The following is an 18,637-nucleotide window of genomic DNA, read 5'->3' on the forward strand; positions in this document are numbered from 1 at the left end:
TCTAAGCCAAAGCTTGGCAGCGATCCGAGCCTGAATCTGCCCGCCGATTGGTCTCCGTCGGCTATGTACACAGCCACACCGCCGCATAACCACTGTCCACTCCCCTGCCAACACTTCTTGTCCCTGACGCTGTTTGAGGCAACGCTTTCTTCACTCTCCCTCTAGCCAGCAGCTATCACCTTCCTCTGCCGTACCTGCAGTTTCTCTCCTCGTCGCGGGCTCGACAGCTTCTGCAGTTCGTTCTCCGCTAGTCAGGCCGCCAGCAACTCCAGCGTCACTGCGACAACACACCACTCTCCTATCCGCTACAGCGCTACCGAAGACGCCCAAAACAACTCGTCGGACAAGGCACCCAAAGGCCCCCACGTTGCCCTGCGTCAATCCGTTTTCCCTGCCGCGCAAAGTCTTCAATTCACGCCTGTCGGCCTCTGAAATTTACCTTTTGTGCCAAGCGCACGTCCACAAAGTTTCCGGGAGCCTCATTCCTGCTTCCCCAACTTTTTCACCATGCGTACGTTTTCCTAGTATTGCTTCAACAGTGTCGCAGACATGGAGCTCGCGAGACTCTGTAGCTTCACAACTCATTGCTTACCATGCGCATAGATACCATCAAGTCGAAAGCTCGGCACACGGCTTGGAAGGTTGGCAAGAGCAGGACCAATTGGAATCCTTGGGCACGCAAGATTTCCCACACGGGCGATTCCCTCTACGACGAGGAGAATCCGCAGCCGCGCCCATCCACCGGAGGATCTGACACTTCGCGAGCACACTCCGAAGGTTGTCTCCATGGCGAATCAGAGTTGGGCCGCAGCCCAGAACCGCATGGCGTCGCCCATTCGGCCACCGATCCTACCACGGCGCAACCGCTGAACACGCAGGCGCTCACTGTGCCAGACGAGCCCAAGGACAGCTCCGCCAGCACTGGCACCACCGTGGTCAACGGAGCAAGGCAAAGAAAGCCTGGCAGGACTGAGACGTCTGGAGAAGAAAGCGGGCCGGAACGCAATGACACGAACAAGACTCGGAGAAAGCCGCACATCACCCCCTGGACGCAGTTCCAACATGTCGTTTTTGGATCGTGGGTTAACATTCTGCTTCTGGCTGTACCGGCCGGCTTTGCCGTCAACTATGCCCATCTCAATGGCATCATCGTCTTCGTCATCAACTTCATCGCCATCATTCCGCTTGCGGGTATGCTCAGCTATGCTACGGAAGAGCTCGCGCTTCATGTCGGCGAAACTCTCGGAGGTTTGCTCAATGCCTCTTTTGGGTAAGTCTTGTGTCGCGTGCCCAAAACTTGAAGACTGACTGTGCTCTAGTAATGCCGTCGAATTGATTGTCGGTATCCAAGCCCTTGTCAAGGATGAGATTGTCATTACCAAGACTTCACTGATTGGCAGTATGCTGTCCAACCTTCTGCTCGTCATGGGCATGTGCTTCTTCCTCGGAGGCCTCAACCGCTTGGAGCAGTTCTTCAACGTCACCGTTGCTCAGACAGCTGCAAGTTTGCTGGCCCTGGCAGTTGCCAGTTTGATCATCCCTACCGTCTTCCGCATGTGGGTCGAGTCCCCTTCAGAGGTGCCTGACCTTGTCGATACGGATGCTCTCTCTCGCGGAACCTCTGTCGTCCTTCTCTTCGTCTACGGATGCTACTTGATGTTCCAACTCAAGACCCATGCCGCCATGTACAACGAGCCGGGAAAGAAGGTTGAAAAGATTAACCAGGTTGAAAAGGGCGCGGCTCTGAAGGGTATTGCCCAGGTTGGCGCCGGTGCTGCCTCCGCGGTTGGCGGCAAGGTAAACCAAGACAACTTGGTTCAAGAAGACGAGGATGAAGAGGATGAAGAAGTTCCCGTTTTGACCGTCTGGGGAGCGCTGATTGCTCTCGCTGGCTCGACTGTACTGGTCGCTTTCTGCTCCGAATTCATGGTCGACAACATCAAATCCGTCGCGGGCAACGGCAAGGGCATGTCCGAAACCTTCCTCGGTCTGATTCTGCTTCCCATTGTCGGTAACGCTGCCGAGCACGCTACAGCCGTCACGGTCGCCATGAAGGACAAGATGGACCTTGCGATTGGTGTTGCAGTTGGCTCTAGCATGCAGATTGCCCTGCTCGTCATTCCGGTCAACGTGCTTATCGGATGGATTGTAAGTCGGCCCCACTCCGATCCTAGTGTAACCACATACTCACCTGTGACATAGCTCGGCAAGGACGAAATGAACCTGGACTTTGAGGCCTTCCAAATCGCTGTCCTCTTCGTTTCCGTTCTCCTCGTCAATTACCTGATCGGCGACGGCAAGTCACACTGGCTCGAGGGTATGCTTCTGATGACGACATACCTCATCATTGCCATTGCCGCCTTCGTCACCCCCACCTAAACTTGATTTGCTTATTGGTAGCACGAAAGCGGCGTTTTGGTGTTGGACTCAGCGCACTGCATGGCGGCGGAGTGTTTTGTGCCCCAGCCTTTCGGCGGTACGGGATTGCCCCCGGTTGGTTGCTTTATAACGACTCGTGACAAGATCTCTTTCGGGCTGCACTCATCAAAAACTTTTTTTTAAAAAGCGCTTTGGCGAACGGACCCTCGACACAGCTCCTCCCGCGTGGACTAGGGAGTCTCTACTTAATGTGATAAGATAATGCCGATTCGGTCGTCTGGAGCGAGTCTTGAGCAGATTAGCGGTGCTTGGTGGTTTTGATGGATTTCTTTCTTCTTGTTTACGTCTTGCAATTGTCCCTTTTACGACTCCTCTTTTTCTCTTGTCTCTATATTGACTTTACTTCTGCTCCACGAGGTCTGTCAGGCTTCTTTTCTTCTCAATCTGTGCTCTTCATTCCTCAGATTTCCGGTTGCTAGTCAGTCAGTCGAGTCCATTTGCAGATGGCAGAAAAATCATGACTTTTAAAATGCTCACTACTCATTTATGATGTTTTGCAATGCGTCGCAGACATATGAAGCTGCCTTCGCTGTTTGAGAGGTGACCAGACAAGGTAATGTTGCTCTCGCCGTATTGTTCGGTACTGCTGGTAACTTGTCGTCCTTGCAGGTAAAGCACTCGCAACGGAAGGCTGTGGTGGACGGCCGAGTCTTTTCGAGCTTCTCGCGCTTCCCTTCCGAAAGCTGAATTCGCCGTCACGTATTGGAGCTGCTTCCACTTACTCCAAGTTCTGTTGAATCCCACAAATTGATCACTTCGAATCGTCTCAGGCGCAAGTCTCAACTTTTGAAGCGATACCACGTAGAAGGTTGCATGCTCCCTGTAGGCATCGCTTTCGGCTTGGACGAAACTCGTTCAAGTTCAAGTCAAATGAAGTCAGCTCCCAAAAGGTTAACGACCAGTCTGCGAATTGCTCTTCTTCTGTGGCTTTGCAATCCGGCAGTTTCCTAGCACTTCCTCCTGAGGTCGACAGTGTCGCAATTTATCCGGATCAAACATCTTCTGCAAAGAGTCTGGCAGGTCTTTTCTCTCTCTTTTCCGTCTGGATATCCTTTTTCCTCGGATCTCGCTTTCTCGTTGGCTATTTCCTGTTTCTCTCTCTTCTCTGCCCCAACATCGCGAAGTCAGACCAACACTCTTACACTCGACCTCCGTTTGATCTGTCAACATTACATTGTCGCCGTTGATGGATGCGGGTTTCGCGGGGGCATGATCTGACTGCTGACTGCGAATTCGGTGGCGAAGTATTTGAAAAGAATCTGCATCTCATCTCGACTTCCTCTCTTCTCCGTTCCTCTATCTTCTAATTCCCCTTGAAAAGCCTCAACTTTACGCTTCAGCAACTCGAGGCATTCTTGCTTCAGCGCACGTGCTCATGAAGCAAGCGCCTTCTGCTCGTGGATGATCTGTGATTTTGCGAAGGCTCAGAGCCTTAAGTTCTCATGCCACCTCTCTTAATTCTTCTTCAACGACGGGTTCTTGCTTCGGGCGTTGCACTCGTCAATTTAGCACCTTCTCTTCGCGGATGATCTCAAGCCTTTTCCTGGTTTCTGGACCTTTATTCAGGTCCTCCCCCACCTCTCTACTCCACCTCGCTCCATCCATTTTCACCTCTTCTTCAAGTCACCTCAACCCTTCCACCCTCGACTCTACGCCGCAGTATCCCGACGCTTTCCTGATTCAGCGTTGGCTTTCGTCGACCAAGTACCTTCCACTTGCAGGTGATCTGAGTTGGTCGTGAGAAGGTCTCGGGCCTTCTTTAGCCCTTCCACCTTCTCCATTCTCCAACCCGCTTCAACCTCCTTAACTCTCTTCGACTCTTCCTCTCCCCGTCATACCCCTTCAACTTTCTTCAACCCTCCTCACCTCGACGCTCTTACACTCTCTTCAACTCTCTTCGGCCCTCTCCACTCCAACTCTCAACTCTCTTCCACCCTCTCCACTTCGACCTTCTTAAGCCGTCTTCATCTCCCTCTGCTTCAAACTTCTTCACCTCTCTTCAACCACTTCCACTTCAACCTCCTTCACCTCTATTCAACCCCTTCTAACCCTCATCAACTCTTCACCAACCACCTTGACTCCACACGCATCCCCTCGACGCCTTCCTGCTTTGGTGCCTGCTCTCATCTACGAGGCGCCTTCTCTTTGTGGATGATCTGAGTGAGGTTGTGAGAAGGTCCAGGGCCTACTTAAGCCTTTCCACCACCTCTCCTCGTCAACCTTCTTCAACTCTTCATCAACCACCTCGACTCGACACCTCTGCGGGTGATCTGACATCTTGTCGCGCGGGCAGTCGTACTTGAGGCGTCTTTTCCACCTGGTTCCCCTCTCTTCCTCATCAACCTCGACCTCACGCTCAACCTCGCCACCTTCTTGCTTGCTTCACGAGTTTCCGTCACTTGATAAGAAGGAAGCCTCTTCTTCAAGTGCGGCAAGTTCCGTCTTACCACCAGCGCTACGCCGGAGAGCGTCTTCCACGCCGCCTTATCACGTCAGCCATTCTCACTTCAAGTACTCCGCCTCTACATCCATCCGCCCGCGGCTACACGACGAAGCTCTTCAAACTCGCCCAGCCGTCGGCAACTCCATCTAGCCCTGGTTCACTTCACTTTTCCAACTGCATTTCGGTTCAAATCACTACGGTACGTTTCTGATTGAGCGTATTTTCTCAAACTCGTGTGGATTCTCTCACCTTTCCGCAGCACTTTCCGCAAACTCAGGACTGAAGCTAACTCATTTACTACAGAACTTCCTTCACTGACGAAAACCTCTGGCTCAGCTACTACCACCAGGATCTGCTGGACTCAGACCCGCAGGTCCTGAATGATGGCGACTCCCGTCGCGTTCACGAGTTCAAGGCCTTTGGCCAGAGGACGAGGCCCTCGAGCCGAAGCTGGTCCCTCGGAGACAACCACCATCAAGCAAGAGGAGTCTGAAGACGACTGGCACCCGACTCCATCTACATCCCTTGCACAATTCGGAAAATCAGTTGACAATCCCATTGACCTCGATCTTGACGATACCGCCATCAAGCAAGAACCAGACGACGATGGTTTCGTCACTGTTAACGCATGGGGCGGTTGCGGCCTCACAGACAATGACCCCATCGTCCTTGATGATGACGAAGTCATGATCAAGGAAGAGCCAAAGGACAAGAATATCTTCTCTGTTCAAGTATGGGGTGGTCGTGGTCTTACCAACAAGGACCCGATTTTGCTGGATGAGGTCACGGTCAAGCAAGAGCCAAAGGAAGACCATTTCATCTCTGTCGACGGTTGGGGTGGCTGCGGTCTTACAGGCAGAGACCCCATCATCCTCGATGATGATGTGCTGATCAAGGAAGAGCCAAGAGACGACAACTTCGGGTCCGCTGACGCCTGGGCTGGCTGTGGCCTCACTGACAAAGACCCAATCATCCTTGACGATGACGACGAGCCAAGCAACTTCCGGCCTGCTCGTGTTGAAAGTGCTTCACCGTCTGAGGTGAACTACAACGAGACGCCACGCAACTCCCGCCACGTCCTCTCATCGGTCGAAAGATCGCGCTCTCGCTCCCCAGGAGTCACCGTGGTACCATCCGTCGAACTTGGTCAAGATGTTCCAGATGTCCAGACAAGTCCGATCCATGAGTCGGTGGAAAATGAAATGGATGTCGACCTCGAGGCGGTTGTTCAGCCTGAACGCAGGCGCTCGGACACGTCGTCTCCTGAGAGCAAAATGTACCTCGATTCAGCCGCCAGGACTTCCGTGCCGCCTGAGTCGAACGTCAAGGCCGAAGAGGAGAAGGAGTCATCAAAGAACAAAGCAAACAAGTTCCTCGTGGCTCTGAACAGGATTCGCGGCAAGGAGAACATTACTTCCGACGCCACTGCCGAAGAACCCATCGAACGTGAGCCGTTGAAGAAGGAAAGCAGCCAAGAGCGCTCGAATCAAGGTCCCTCTCGCCCTCAAGCCGCTGAACAACAGGACCTTCCGCCTACGCCTCCACTCACTTCCGAGTCTCGACCGCTCGATGAAAATGAGCGTGCAGCGCGAGAGTATGCCGACTTCGTCAAGGATTACAACGCTAAGAAGGCCGCTGGAATGAATCAGATTGAAGATGATATTGAGTACATCCGCCGGAAGTCCGATGAAAAGGTGCGCTGCAAGCGCCTTTGGGAAGAAAACCTTCAAGTTTCATCGTCGACAACGTCTCCTGCGCCCGAGCCGGATCCAAGGGAAGAAGATTGGCATGGCAGACCTCGCTATCCCTCAGAGAGTCTGTTCTGCACACCTGATCCGCCCATGGTGGGTGGAACGAGGCCTTCTGAGGACGACGGAGTCTCGAATGATGCCCACGATGACTCCTTGGATCACGCCGAGCTTGAAGCAATGCCTGCTCGTGGCAGGAAGCGCACTAGAAAGGCCGATGATTCAGAGTCGACTTTGGCAACGCCTCTTACTACCTGGAACAAAAAGCGCGGCAGGCCGGCTGGCGTCAAGAATGGACAAGGAAAAGGCGAGAAGAAAGCACCTGCAAAAGGTAGAGGAAAGAAGGCCAATGCGGTACCTCGTAATCGACTCTTGGATACCGCATCGCTGCTCACTTCTGACCCCATCAGAGACGCCAATGCCAACGAAAACGAGCCTGCCACTTATGTGGATCCCTCGGCTCAAGAGGGCAATCAGGGAACCAGAAGAAAAAACGAGGCACTCAACCGAATGCTTGCGACGGTTCCTTTGGACCAAAAGAAGACTGCTGAGCTGGACAAGAAGGATCTGCTCGAAGCGACGAAGCATTTTGCAGGCCACGGTGCCTGCAGAGCAGATGGAAAGGGCGGATGGCTTGTTGGTGGCATGAAAACGGCCTTGAAACACTACCAAGTGCTCGGAGCAGGTTTTATGAGACAGAGAGAGCGCGGAGTGGATGAGCCGAGAGGTGGGTTGTGCTCTGACTCCATGGGATTCGTAAGTCATTCCTTGTCAACTTGAATGCTCCCTGTGCGACCCGAATTCGACATTGAAGCTGACTGATCCAGGGCAAAACCGTGATGACCTTGGCCAACATTGTCAACGACCACGTGTGGTGCAGAAGAGTCCGAGACGAAGGTCCTAAGACAACGCTGATCGTGGTGCCCAGCTCCCTTGTCACTCAATGGAGAAGCGAAATCGACAAACATGTGCGAGTGAAGGACATCAAAATGAAGATCATGGTGTATCGCTCCGGTTCCAGGATCGACACCAACGATAGCGTGAATGACCTCGCTGGTTACGACGTTATCATCACCACGTGGAACGAGGTCATGCGAAGCTTTCCTAAAGGCGACCCCCCGCTTGAGCTCCAGACGAGTCAAGAGAAGCATGAATGGTGGCAAAACTTTTTCGACGAGAACAAGGGGCTGCTGCATAAAGTGAAATTCCGTCGCGTGGTCCTGGACGAAGCACAAGCAATCAAGAACCACAAAGGCCGTACTTCACTGGCCTGTCGTCAGCTTATAGCTGACTTTCGCTGGGCGCTGAGTGGAACTCCAATTATGAACTCTCCGGTCTTTACTCTACCCTTCACTTTTTGTCGCTTGAGCCTTTAGCTGACCATTTACTAGCTGGAACTCTACGCCTACTTCAAATTTCTCCATGTCCCGTCCACAGGGACCTTCCGCATCTTCAAGGCGAACTACTACAGTGCGTGTTTCGATAACTCCCCGAACATATCTGTACTGACTGAGAACAGGTAACAGTGATCCTAAGAAGTTGCAAAGGCTCGAAGTCATGCTTCAAAAGTTCATGATCCGCCGCACGCACAAAGACAGCTTGTTTGGGGCGCCAATCTTGAAATTGCCGAAAACTGATGAGAGTCTTCTCGAATGCGAGTTCAACGACACAGAGCGTGCCATCTACGACATTGTACGCAAGCGCATGATCGCTCGCATTAATTCCTTCTCCCGGGACAATGCTCTGCAGCGCAACTACTCCAACATTCTGGTCATGCTTCTTCGACTGAGGCAAATGACTGGCAACGTTCTGCTCGTCGAGACAGTCATGCGAGACTTGTTGGAGCGAGAAGATCACGAGAAATTGGCACAGTTGGCCAACATCGAGGTCATGCAAGACGAGCAACGGGAGGCGCAAATCGTTGCACTGCGGCGGATGCTGGCTGAGAACACCAATGAGGACCCCGAGGAGTCATCACCATCATCGCAAAATGGTGTCAATCAACTGCCAGACCAAGACGAGGACGTCAACACAGGGAGGGGTCATGGCCTCCAATACAACTTCAGCAAGTACCTATGCAGCTTGCGGAAAGGCAAAGCGTGGGAAGAGCTCCAAGCACGCACGCTTTGCTCAGAGTGTCGAAACACACCTCACGAGCCAATGGTTACCAGCTGTTACCATCTGTACTGCAGTCAAGTTCGTTTACGTCCGTCTGTCTAATGATGAAAGGCTAACGACTTTGTTTAGTGCCTCGAAGCAGTGCAGCATCGAGCAGCTTTAAAAGGACTCGAACGTGCCCGCTGCACCACTTGCCAGAACGAATACAGCAGGTCCATGCCTGTTGATGACTACACTCTCGAATCCGTTATTCAGTCGCAAGGAATGGAGTCCGACAACGAGGGACCGACAGACAAGCACTGGAAGAAGAAGAGGCGTGGAAAGAAGGGCAAGGATGAGGAAGACGTGGCTTTGAGCTGGATTGACATGAATGGCGCAGTCCTTCCTTCAGCCAAGACAATCGCCATGAAGGCACAAATCTTGAACTGGCTCGAGGCGAAACCGGACGGCAAGATTATCATCTACACTCAATTTCTCGGCATGATCCGCATCCTTTCCAAGGTGTGCAATCAAGAGGGCTGGGGCTTTGTCGAGTACCACGGCAAAATGAGCCTTGCGCAGCGGGATGCGGCCATCGATCGCTTCCGTGATGACAAGGAGGCGAAAATTCTACTGGCAAGCATCAAGTGTGGAGGAATCGGGCTCAACTTGACCATGGCTAGTCACGTCGCTATCTGCGATCTATGGTGGAACCGGTACAAATTATCCACTTCTAGCAAGCAAAGAGATTGCTAATGGTCGAATAGGGCTGTCGAACAGCAAGCATTTGGCCGAGTCTTACGAATCGGCCAGGAGGAGAACACCGCTATGACGCGCTTCGTAGTCAAGGGAACCATCGACGAAAAGCTGCTTGCGATGCAGAAGCGCAAGCTGAAGCAAATCGACGCCGTCATGGGCGATGCAAACTCCAACAAGAAGCTCACCATGACTGAGTTGTTGCAGCTCTTCGGCCAGGTCGAGGAGGACAGTCAGGGCAAGCAGTTCATCGTTGTCGAAAACAAGCATACGGTGCCCCGCTTCAACCAGGACTCCGAGGACGAAGGTGACGAGGATTGAGTGGTCTGGATTTCTTTTCTTTCTTCGGGTGACTTGATCTCCCACAAAAGTTTTGATCATTCTTTGACATTTGCAGGGATTGCCGACTTAGGAAAGGGGTTGCCAATTTGGGCAAGTGGCTGCCGATTTGGGCACAAAAGGTTTTGAAGTAGGGAGGAGCAAGGACTATTGGGGGCAAGGGTTTCCTATCTTGGTCCAAAAGTTATGATGGAGAAGGGAGGAGCGAGGCGGCAGGGGTTGCCTATTCAGGCCACAAAAAATGGTGCAGGGAGGAAGGAGCGAGGTGGACTTGCTACTTAGCTTAACTTGAAATCAGATGAATCCACCTATCTATCTAGTTGAACACTATAGGTGCAAGAATAGCTGTGGGAGCGATCTCCGGCAGCAAAACGGTCTCGGCGCGATCTCTGCGCACACGCAAGGAGCTCTTGGCGGTCCATTCGATCTCAGCGCCACCATAAGTTGAGAAGACTATGTCCTCATGTTGAAGGCGTTCGAATGCTCCCTGTGACCATGCACTGAGGACTTAGATACTTCTGAGTCTCAAGCACCACCAAGTCAGCGCAGAGCAGTTCGAATGCTCCCTGTAACCACGCGTTGAGGACTCGGACACTTCTGAGTCCTGGGTTCTGACAAGTCCGTGCAGGTGAGCTTGAATGCTCCCTGTGACTCTGCGCTGAGGACTTAGACGTTCTAGACTCTGAGGTGAAGAGGTGCATGAATGCTCCCTGGTTGCGTGGCTTTTGACATAGAAGTTTTAGGGTTACGACTACGATTTTGTCTAAGTCCGCAGGGGCACGCATAGGGAGCATTCGTGCTCCCCCGCGAGAAGAACATAGTGAAATTTGGGTCACTTACGCAGGATGGATGAGGAGTGATCGAACGCGCGAGGCAAGAGTCATCAATTTTGGCATACCGAGAAGGTTCCTCCGCTCTTGTATATCCAGTATGTCTACCATCTATTCAACAGGCTTCTTAACCCGCGGCAGACCCCACCAACACGCCAACATGCCCGCAAACATCGCAACACACACTGGGTTGACGACCCACGTACCCCTTGCCTGTGCCAGCAGACCCGTCAAGAATGGCGCGAGGGCACCACCCGAACTGCCCGCCCCCTCAATCAAACCAACAGCATTCATCTGAATCTTGGGCGGCAGCAGGCGCACCATAATGGTCTGCGAGCAAGGATAGATGGGACCGATCAACAGACCCAAGACACCGATGGAGATGTAATTGGAGAGCAGGGACGGCACCTGCCATGTCAGGATCTGGAAGGCGATTGCCCCAATACTGAGTGCTGTCACGAAGACGAGCTCGCCGCCGACGTGATGTGTGAGGTGGACGAGGAAGAGTCGGCCGATTGTAATGCCCCCGAAGAAACCGGCGGTGACGTAGCCGACTTGCGACGGGTCGCCGCCACGGTAGTGGATGAGGAAGGAGATGATCCAGCCGGAGATGGAGACTTCGGCACCTTGATGCAGAAAGACGAAGAGAGCTCCTGTCAACGTGGTACGGTTTCGCAGGGCCAATTTGAACAGCGAGCGCTTGGATTCGGGGCGAACAAGTGGTTGTTGTGGCTCTGCGACTGGTGCCTGCTCGGCAGCCCCTGAAGAGGGCTCGTCGTTCGGTGGGTTCGCGGTATTGTCGTGGTACTCTGCCGCAGCAGAGCGTTCAGGGGCCGTCAGCAATTGAATCGACGAGGTATTCTCCTTTTCGTAGTTCCAAAAAGCCCACGCATTGAAAACGGCACATATGACGCGGACGCCCAGCGCGATGAAGTAGAAGCGCGACCAGCGGATGCCGTGGGAGGCCATAGCTGTGGCGAGGATGGGTCCAATGGTGCCGCCCATGCTATACGATCCATGGCACAGGCCGAGAATGATGGTCGAGTTGGCCAGGTTGGCAACGAAGACATTGTTCAAAGCGAGTCCGATGGCGTATCCGAACCCCAGGAGGAAGAAACTGCAGACAACGACCCAAAAAGGAGGCGTTACAACCAGCATGATATAGCCAGCCATCATGAAAATCTCAGCCAGAACGAGACTTCGAGCCCGCCCGTACCGCTCGTGGATTATGTTGGTAACGAAGGCCGCAGCAATGAACCCCGCCGCATTGCTGATGAAGATGAGCGAGATGATGGCATATCCTACGCCGTACTCCTTTGGACTCTCCATGTACGGGATAAGCGCACCAGGAGCCGAGTCGCTGAGTCCATCACCAAAGTAGACCAGACAGCAGCAAAGGACCCGCCACTTGTTCATAGGCGGGTTCCAGAATGTTTGTGCTATGGTGGCGACATCGAAGGGAGACGAGGGACGACTATGCTCCAGGTCGCTCGGCGTGCGTGGAGTCGTTGCACCCGTGAAGTTGGAAGTCTGGGAGTCGGTGCGAGTATGACGTCGGCCCTCATTGGTTTCGCCAAACACGAGGTGGTCCTCTGCTTGATTCGAAGGCGACCTGATTGACACGGACTTTTGGCGAGCTCGAGGAGGGTCGGTGATTTGTTTCTTCCCCGACGGCTCCTCAATCTCGAAAAAAGACCCAATGTGAGCCATGGCTGGCGTGGCGGGGAAGTGACACGAAAGATGAATGTGGTGTTCTGAGACGTGGACGAAGAGAGTAGCAAACTTGTAGGTTCAAGAACAGTAAGAAGGTTGGCTCGTCAAAGTGGGTTGAATGAAAGAGATTTGGCAGTCAAACACGACGCCGTCCTCGTGTCTAGACACTTAGCCGTGAGGCTGGCAGGTGCTCGGTCTTATGAAGGGGAGCATGGTACCTTAAAAAGGCAATTGGATCCACGGCTTCTTTAGATAGCCGTCGCATGCAGCTCAATGAACGATTGCGGAACCAAAAGGCCGCATTGTGTCCGAGATCGGTTCCACAAGACGCGTCTCCTACCTTCATATTGGTCCATGGTACCTGCGCCAGTATCCCTATCTCCAAGGATTATAAACCAGTGGTCATTCGGACAGCTCTAGAGAGCAGGGACGCTCATGGAGGTGGCCAATGGCAAAATGCATATTTGCCCCTCTTGTGAAGTACCTGCTAGGGCGTGATGTTTGACGTGATAGGGACGGGGGAGCCAACATGGAAAGCAAAACATTCCAGGGATCGATTTGAGGTTCTAACCGCGTGCGTTTATGGGGAACAAAGGAGGGCGTGGAGGGGTGGACGTGGGGAAACTCCCGACGCTAGCCGTTGTCGTGCAGAGTCCACCGGGCGATCCGTGCACTCTGCGGCATGTGAAAAAGTACTGGCGGTTCCTGTCCAACAAATCAACATCACTCTTTTTACGCTCGTTTCACGACACGAAGAAGCATGGGACGACCAAAGCGCCAGCTCCATGCCGTCGAGGAGGAGACCTTGACTCCGCCCGACGTTCTTGACGAGACCCAGACAATTGCCAAAGTCACCAAGGCCGAGGGAAACAACTTGTACACGGTCGAGCTACCTTCGGGCAAGACAACGCTGGCAGAACTCAATGCAAAGTTCAGGTCGACGATATGGGTCAAGCGAGGCACCTTTGTCGTCCTGGACCAGTCGACTTATGCTGAGCGCGAAAACAAGATTGGCGGGGAGATTGTGAACGTTGTAAGAGACGAGAAGGCCTGGAGGAAGCAAAAATACTGGTGAGTATGCATCCATCCATGGAAGTGATATGCTAACAGCTTACAGGCCAGCCGAATTCGCCAAATCATCAGCGTACCCCGAGGACAGTGATGACGAGGAATCAACGGTTGGCAAGATGCCCCCTTCAGACTCCGAAGACGACGATTGAGATGAATCTCCTCGCTTGGGCCCAGAACCTTCGCCTCAAAGACATGCGACTACTCAGTGTGAGGATGCACTGCATGTCCCTCCTTTTCGCCGTCCGTTCTCGACCCCCACCACACGCCAGCGATCTGAACAAACAACACTGCAACCACCACCATAGAGCTGGCATTCGTGCTCGGATACACGTTCCAAGCCCATTCTTGCGCCGCCCAAATGGCATACTGGAGGATGGGATGGAATCCTGCGCGCCACAGCAGATATGGAGTGGCCCACGCGATCCAGGCGTAGAACTGGTAGTGTAGGGACCTGGCGCAGAGCATACCAATGGCAATGGCAGAGAGCAGCGTGGTCAGGATGAATTGCGGATTGACGCGCCTGGAGATTAGTCGCTGATCGACCGGCTCCTTCAAAATCAGGCGGATGGTGTCTGGAACGGATCGTTGAGCAGGCTTGATCCACCGGTAGGCAGCGAAAAATACTAGTAGCGCGAGATGCGCTGCAAGCAGAGCAATGGCAAACTCCTTGGAAAGAAAAGTCTCCTCTGAGACGAAGCGCCAATTGACGGTCCATTTGTAAAGGAAGACGCGGGTCAACTCAAAGGCGCGGGAAAAATAGCCTTTGAGGTTAGACTGCATGAAAGGGTACGCGAACACTAGCTGCAGAATCCTCAGCTCATGCTGCTACCGACGTGAGACAATCAACGTACCTGCAAGTAAACCATGATCATAGCCTGTGTCAGGGCTCGGTCGACTCCTACGCCCTGGAGGAGGACCAGCCCGAGTGCTGGTATGGCCAGCAGTGCGCTCATCTTGATGCCAACAGCAATGGAGTAGAAAGCGGAACCCGCTGTCCAAAGATGCTTTTGGTAAAGGTAAACGGCCAGGAAAAATGCGCCGACCGCGAAACAATCATTGAATAGGCGCAGAACGAAAATGCTGTGCAATCTTTTTGACAAGATCAACATGGGGAAAACGAATGGTGGAACCTGGACATGGTCAGCAAAGTGCCGGAGGAAAAACTGGAATATTCTGCCAATGTCGGAATACCTTTGCCTTTCGGTAGCAAGCCATGACGACCACGAGTACCGCGATGTAGAGCGCCGCAAATAGGATTTGAGCAGTCAGGATATTTGTTCCCTGGCCCGTGAGGGTGTACAGCAACCTGTAGACATAGACGTGGGCGCCAGGGTAGACCAGGGGCCCTGTACCTCCCCTGATCTTGGTATAGTCGCGCTCGCCGTCAATGTACAGCTCAACTTGTTCCATGTACGCCTTCCAATCGATTTCGGTATCTGTTGCCTCGTCAATTGATGCGCAGCGCAAGAGTTCGCGGTGCCCGCACATGGTATTTTCCAAATGATGAGGCCGCATAATGCTGCATCGGCGCATAGCAGGAGAGGACACAGCCATCGCGCCCATTTTGGATCGCTTGATATGTCAAGCGCTTTCTGGATCAAGTCCATGGTCAAGGATGTTGAAGGTTTGGTTCAGAGGAGAGTCGCGGAAAGCTGACACGGTCGCTCGGCGATATCACGTGGCTAGACCCAATACGGAAAGTCTTCAGACGGTATAGTACTTGCAGAAGCGACTTTCAATGGCGCTTAGATTTGCCGCTGCTGCACTGTTGATGGAATTCTTCCTTGTGCTTTAAGTCCGGGTTCATTTGGTTTGACTTGCTAGGAAGCGCTATGTATGCCGAAAGAAATGCCCTGAACAAAACCGTCTGAACAGTCTTAGCAACCAAGGTACTTCAACTCTACCCAACGCTCTTCATAATCTTTCACCAATCGCCCAACCACTACTCTAATTTCGGGGAAGACTTGCATGAGCCTATTCAAGCCGAGTCTTCCAGCCGTGTAAGTCACGAAAACTATGTTTCTCTCAGGAACGCCGTGGTCCACCAGGACCCGAACGGCCATAAGAGCTGCTCCCCCGCTTGACATTTGAGCATCCATGATGAGAACGCGCTCATGGGTCTCGATGCCCTTTGGTAGGACATGGTAGTGCAACTCAGGTTCGCCAGTCCGGTAGTTGGTCTGAATGAGAATACGGCCAGTCCTGCAGTCGGGAATGACGCGCTTCAATCCTTTTTCAAGCACAGTCCCACCACGCAGTACAACCACCGCGCTGACCTCACCGTGAGGTTTCAGCCCCTGATATGTGGTTTCTTGTGGTGTTGTTACTGTGGCAGCGTCGAAGCGCATGCACTGGAGAGACTCCTCCATGAGCAGCGCGCAGATTCTGTCAAAATAAAAGACAAAGTCTTGCCGCGAGGTGAAAGGATCCATCAAGAGCGAGTGGATGCCAACAATCTGTGGTTTTTGAGGCATGACAAGAACATTTGGTGAAAGGGCAGTCTCCTCGGCCAACTTCCCTAGCCTCTTGAGATCTTCTCGATGTTGGTGGGACTTGATGTTGAGAATCTTTTGTATGCGGTCAGTGACCATGGATATGGCAACCTTGTTCTCGACGCCGCGAGGAACGATGATGTCTACGTCGTGCAAGTGATTAGAGGGAGACGAAGGACCGGGGTTTTAGCCATACCTGCTACCTCTCGTTGAGGGGCAACATATTGGTGAAAATTGGGCTTGACGAAGGAGAACCATTGCTTGATACAACCCTCAATATCACGGCCACGGTGCTTTACATCTCGAACGACTGTTCCAGGTCAGACCAGCATGAGAAGAAGATAAATGGAATAGCTCACGTCGTCTCGACAGACACAGATCTCCATCGGCGTCGGCGAAAATCTGTATCATGTTAGGACATGATCGGCAATCAAACTTGAGTTGAGAGCACCTTGAGGTCGAGCATGTCAAGAATTCTCTTGTCATGAAGAGCAAATATGCCTTCCAAAATAAGGACATGGGGAGAGTACACAGTGGTCGTCTTTTCTAAACGATTATGTCTTTCAAACGAGTACACTGGAATGTCGACTTTTTTGCTATCAAAATGGTCAATCTTGGTGCTCGCGTGACACCGCCAAAAGAAGGCTTCGGCGTAAGTCCCCTTGACTCACCCCTGTTTGACAGCTTGAAGCTTCTCAAGTAAAAGGTCGAAGTCGATGGCCTCCGGAGCATCAAAGTCGTATTCGTTTCGAAATGCTTTCGCTGATTGCGCTGGTGTCAACGGCTTGTAGAAAGAGTCCTACTCAAATTAGCTCCATGTCTCGCGGGCACGGTTTGAGTGCAACCGAGGCTAACCATCGAAAGAATCACCACCCATGGCAGGCTGAGCGCATTTACAATCGCGAGGGATAATGTTGTTTTTCCCGATCCAGAACTGCCGGCAACTCCAATGATGCTCGTGTTGTCCCACGGCGGGGAATACCTCGCCTTATGGATAGTGTTCGTCATTGAAGTCTGTGAGGGTCAAATTGTTAGAGAGCGCGTGGGTGTCGAGGGTCGTCTTCAGCGAGAGAGTACCATGGTTGAGATTGTCTGATAGCCGAAGCTATTCCATGCCCGGGCAGAGAGGCAGCCAATGACTAACCTAGATATCGCGAGGAATTGTGGTGGTCGAATGTGGTAGGTGCAGCGACGAGCGCACCTTACGTAATGTCTTGGCGCCTCGAGCTTTTCTCAACCCGAGCTCCCCTCGTCTTTCTCTCCCACCTTCGCTTCTTCATCATCTCCATCACACTCTTCCCACAGTGCCATTTCGCACTTTCTGCCGTCTTTTGTCTCGGTCCTGTGCTCCCGAGGCACGGCAGCAATGACGGTGGTCGATGTGAGATAGAACGACGCAGCTACTAGCTATCATGGTACGTTTCTCACCTGCAGCCGCCAGCGCCGCCAGTAGTCTAACTTTGTCGCAGAGCTCTTCAACCGTCATTTCGGCGGCAACGCCTAGTCGGCATCCGTTTGAGCGGCGCATCGACGAGATCAAGCCTTCAAAGTCGTACGTTGTCCCCCTCAACCCACCTCCCTCAGCCCCGCACCCTTCCCTTCGCATGATGCGTTAATATCAAGTTGGGAATCTCTCCGAAACACTCTGTGGAGATCAAATTTACTTGTGTCTGATTCTTCGGTGGAAACAACGCTCGTTCATCACCCAGTCATTCTCTGGGATACGGGAGGCTGACAGTCGATGAACAGGGACATCAACAACGTCATTATGGACTACCTCGTTAGCGAAGGATATCCGATGGCCGCGAAGCGCTTCGCCGTTGAGGCCAACATCCCGCCTGCCGCTGAACCGCAGTCAATTCAAGAACGGGTTGACATTCGGAATGCCATTCATGCCGGAGACATTGAAAGCGCAATCCACAAAATCAATGACCTCAATCCTCAGGTCTGTAACCCCGCCCCCAACGGCCCCCATCCCTTGTTGCTATGATTATACGAGTTTCATGCACCACTCATAATCACCTTCGGGTGTTGATGAATAAACTCCACACTTCAGTCCTCAGTATGAGCACATTGTTATCAAACAACCTCACGTCAATCCAAACTCACTGTTGGATCCTCGCGCTGACGTAACACTAGCTTCTTGACCACGACCCCTCGCTCCACTTTGCTTTGCTTCGTTTGCAGCTCATCGAGCTTATTCGCAAGTGTATGGCGACCGGCGCGGACATTACTCCCGCGCTCAACTTTGCAACCTCTGAGCTTGCACCACGCGCTCCCACAAACCAGGAGTTTCTCCAGGATCTTGAGCATACCATGGCTCTTCTCATCTTCCCTCCCGAGAACTTGACTCCACCCTTGTCGGCGTTGCTTGATCCGTCGCTCCGACAAACCGTGGCGGCGAGGGTCAATGAATCGATTCTGTCCAGCCAGGGTGCTTGTCGCGAGGCACGGATCAAGCAACTCGTACGGCTGCGCGCATGGGCCGAACAAAAGGCCAGAGATGCTCGGAAGGAGATTCCACCTACTCTGACTCTGGGTCTTGACTCGGACAAAGAAGGTCACGACGATGATGATGTTATGAACGGCAACGGCGAAACGGATGCCATGCAGGATTGATTTTGGTTTATTGTTATTTTTTGCAGCGTCGGCGTTTTGGAACAGCTGGCGCAAGGAAACAGGATTGCGTTACATGGCTATGGATGCCTC

The 18,637-nt window shown here is 52.8% G+C and overlaps 7 protein-coding genes across 7 annotated transcripts; 4 read left to right on the top strand and 3 right to left on the bottom strand.

Moving 5' to 3' along the window:
- Positions 1–507: 507 nt before the first annotated feature.
- On the top strand, positions 508–2,379 carry BKA78DRAFT_295843 (Sodium/calcium exchanger protein-domain-containing protein; the record flags this gene model as incomplete). Its single annotated transcript, XM_066886532.1, has 4 exons — positions 508–511; positions 604–1,270; positions 1,320–2,148; positions 2,203–2,379. The coding sequence occupies 4 exons, from the start codon at positions 508–510 to the stop codon at positions 2,377–2,379; spliced, it is 1,677 nt and encodes a 558-aa protein (XP_066744662.1).
- A 4,731-nt stretch (positions 2,380–7,110) lies between these two features.
- On the top strand, positions 7,111–10,105 carry BKA78DRAFT_267577 (SNF2 family N-terminal domain-containing protein). The gene is made up of 6 exons (XM_066885484.1): positions 7,111–7,386; positions 7,458–7,964; positions 8,022–8,100; positions 8,150–8,844; positions 8,896–9,443; positions 9,495–10,105. The coding sequence occupies exons 1-6, from the start codon at positions 7,141–7,143 to the stop codon at positions 9,802–9,804; spliced, it is 2,385 nt and encodes a 794-aa protein (XP_066744663.1). The 5' UTR covers positions 7,111–7,140; the 3' UTR covers positions 9,805–10,105.
- Positions 10,106–10,763: 658 nt separating this feature from the next.
- Positions 10,764–12,362, bottom strand: BKA78DRAFT_331647 (major facilitator superfamily domain-containing protein; the record flags this gene model as incomplete). Its single annotated transcript, XM_066889898.1, has 2 exons — positions 10,764–12,182; positions 12,234–12,362. 2 exons carry the CDS (start codon positions 12,360–12,362, stop codon positions 10,764–10,766), a joined length of 1,548 nt encoding a protein of 515 aa, XP_066744664.1.
- Positions 12,363–13,125: 763 nt separating this feature from the next.
- BKA78DRAFT_353063 (putative S1-like domain-containing protein) lies at positions 13,126–13,585 on the top strand (the record flags this gene model as incomplete). The annotated part of the gene is made up of 2 exons (XM_066891476.1): positions 13,126–13,436; positions 13,483–13,585. 2 exons carry the CDS (start codon positions 13,126–13,128, stop codon positions 13,583–13,585), a joined length of 414 nt encoding a protein of 137 aa, XP_066744665.1.
- On the bottom strand, positions 13,425–15,043 carry BKA78DRAFT_370620 (mannosyltransferase; the record flags this gene model as incomplete). The annotated part of the gene is made up of 4 exons (XM_066892682.1): positions 13,425–14,233; positions 14,284–14,566; positions 14,628–14,872; positions 14,923–15,043. The coding sequence occupies 4 exons, from the start codon at positions 15,041–15,043 to the stop codon at positions 13,635–13,637; spliced, it is 1,248 nt and encodes a 415-aa protein (XP_066744666.1). The 3' UTR covers positions 13,425–13,634.
- Positions 15,044–15,313: 270 nt separating this feature from the next.
- On the bottom strand, positions 15,314–16,936 carry BKA78DRAFT_331649 (uridine-cytidine kinase-like protein-like 1; the record flags this gene model as incomplete). Its single annotated transcript, XM_066889899.1, has 6 exons — positions 15,314–16,071; positions 16,125–16,238; positions 16,288–16,330; positions 16,380–16,524; positions 16,600–16,727; positions 16,784–16,936. The coding sequence occupies 6 exons, from the start codon at positions 16,934–16,936 to the stop codon at positions 15,314–15,316; spliced, it is 1,341 nt and encodes a 446-aa protein (XP_066744667.1).
- A 358-nt stretch (positions 16,937–17,294) lies between these two features.
- Positions 17,295–18,547, top strand: BKA78DRAFT_331650 (CTLH/CRA C-terminal to lish motif domain-containing protein; the record flags this gene model as incomplete). The annotated part of the gene is made up of 4 exons (XM_066889900.1): positions 17,295–17,300; positions 17,398–17,480; positions 17,678–17,873; positions 18,068–18,547. The coding sequence occupies 4 exons, from the start codon at positions 17,295–17,297 to the stop codon at positions 18,545–18,547; spliced, it is 765 nt and encodes a 254-aa protein (XP_066744668.1).
- Between the last annotated feature and the right edge of the window lie 90 nt (positions 18,548–18,637).

This window comes from Phyllosticta capitalensis (genome assembly GCF_038381095.1).
Source record: "Phyllosticta capitalensis strain CBS 128856 chromosome Unknown BKA78scaffold_5, whole genome shotgun sequence".
NCBI classification, from domain to species: Eukaryota; Fungi; Ascomycota; class Dothideomycetes; order Botryosphaeriales; family Phyllostictaceae; genus Phyllosticta; species Phyllosticta capitalensis.

Coding starts and splice junctions, on each gene's coding strand:
- BKA78DRAFT_267577 (XM_066885484.1), top strand. CDS start 7,141: ATGCTTGCGACGGTTCCTTTGGACCAAAAGAAGACTGCTGAGCTGGAC. Junction 8,101..8,149: donor CTTCAAGGCGAACTACTACA/GTGCGTGTTTCG, acceptor GACTGAGAACAG/GTAACAGTGATCCTAAGAAG. Junction 9,444..9,494: donor TGCGATCTATGGTGGAACCG/GTACAAATTATC, acceptor ATGGTCGAATAG/GGCTGTCGAACAGCAAGCAT.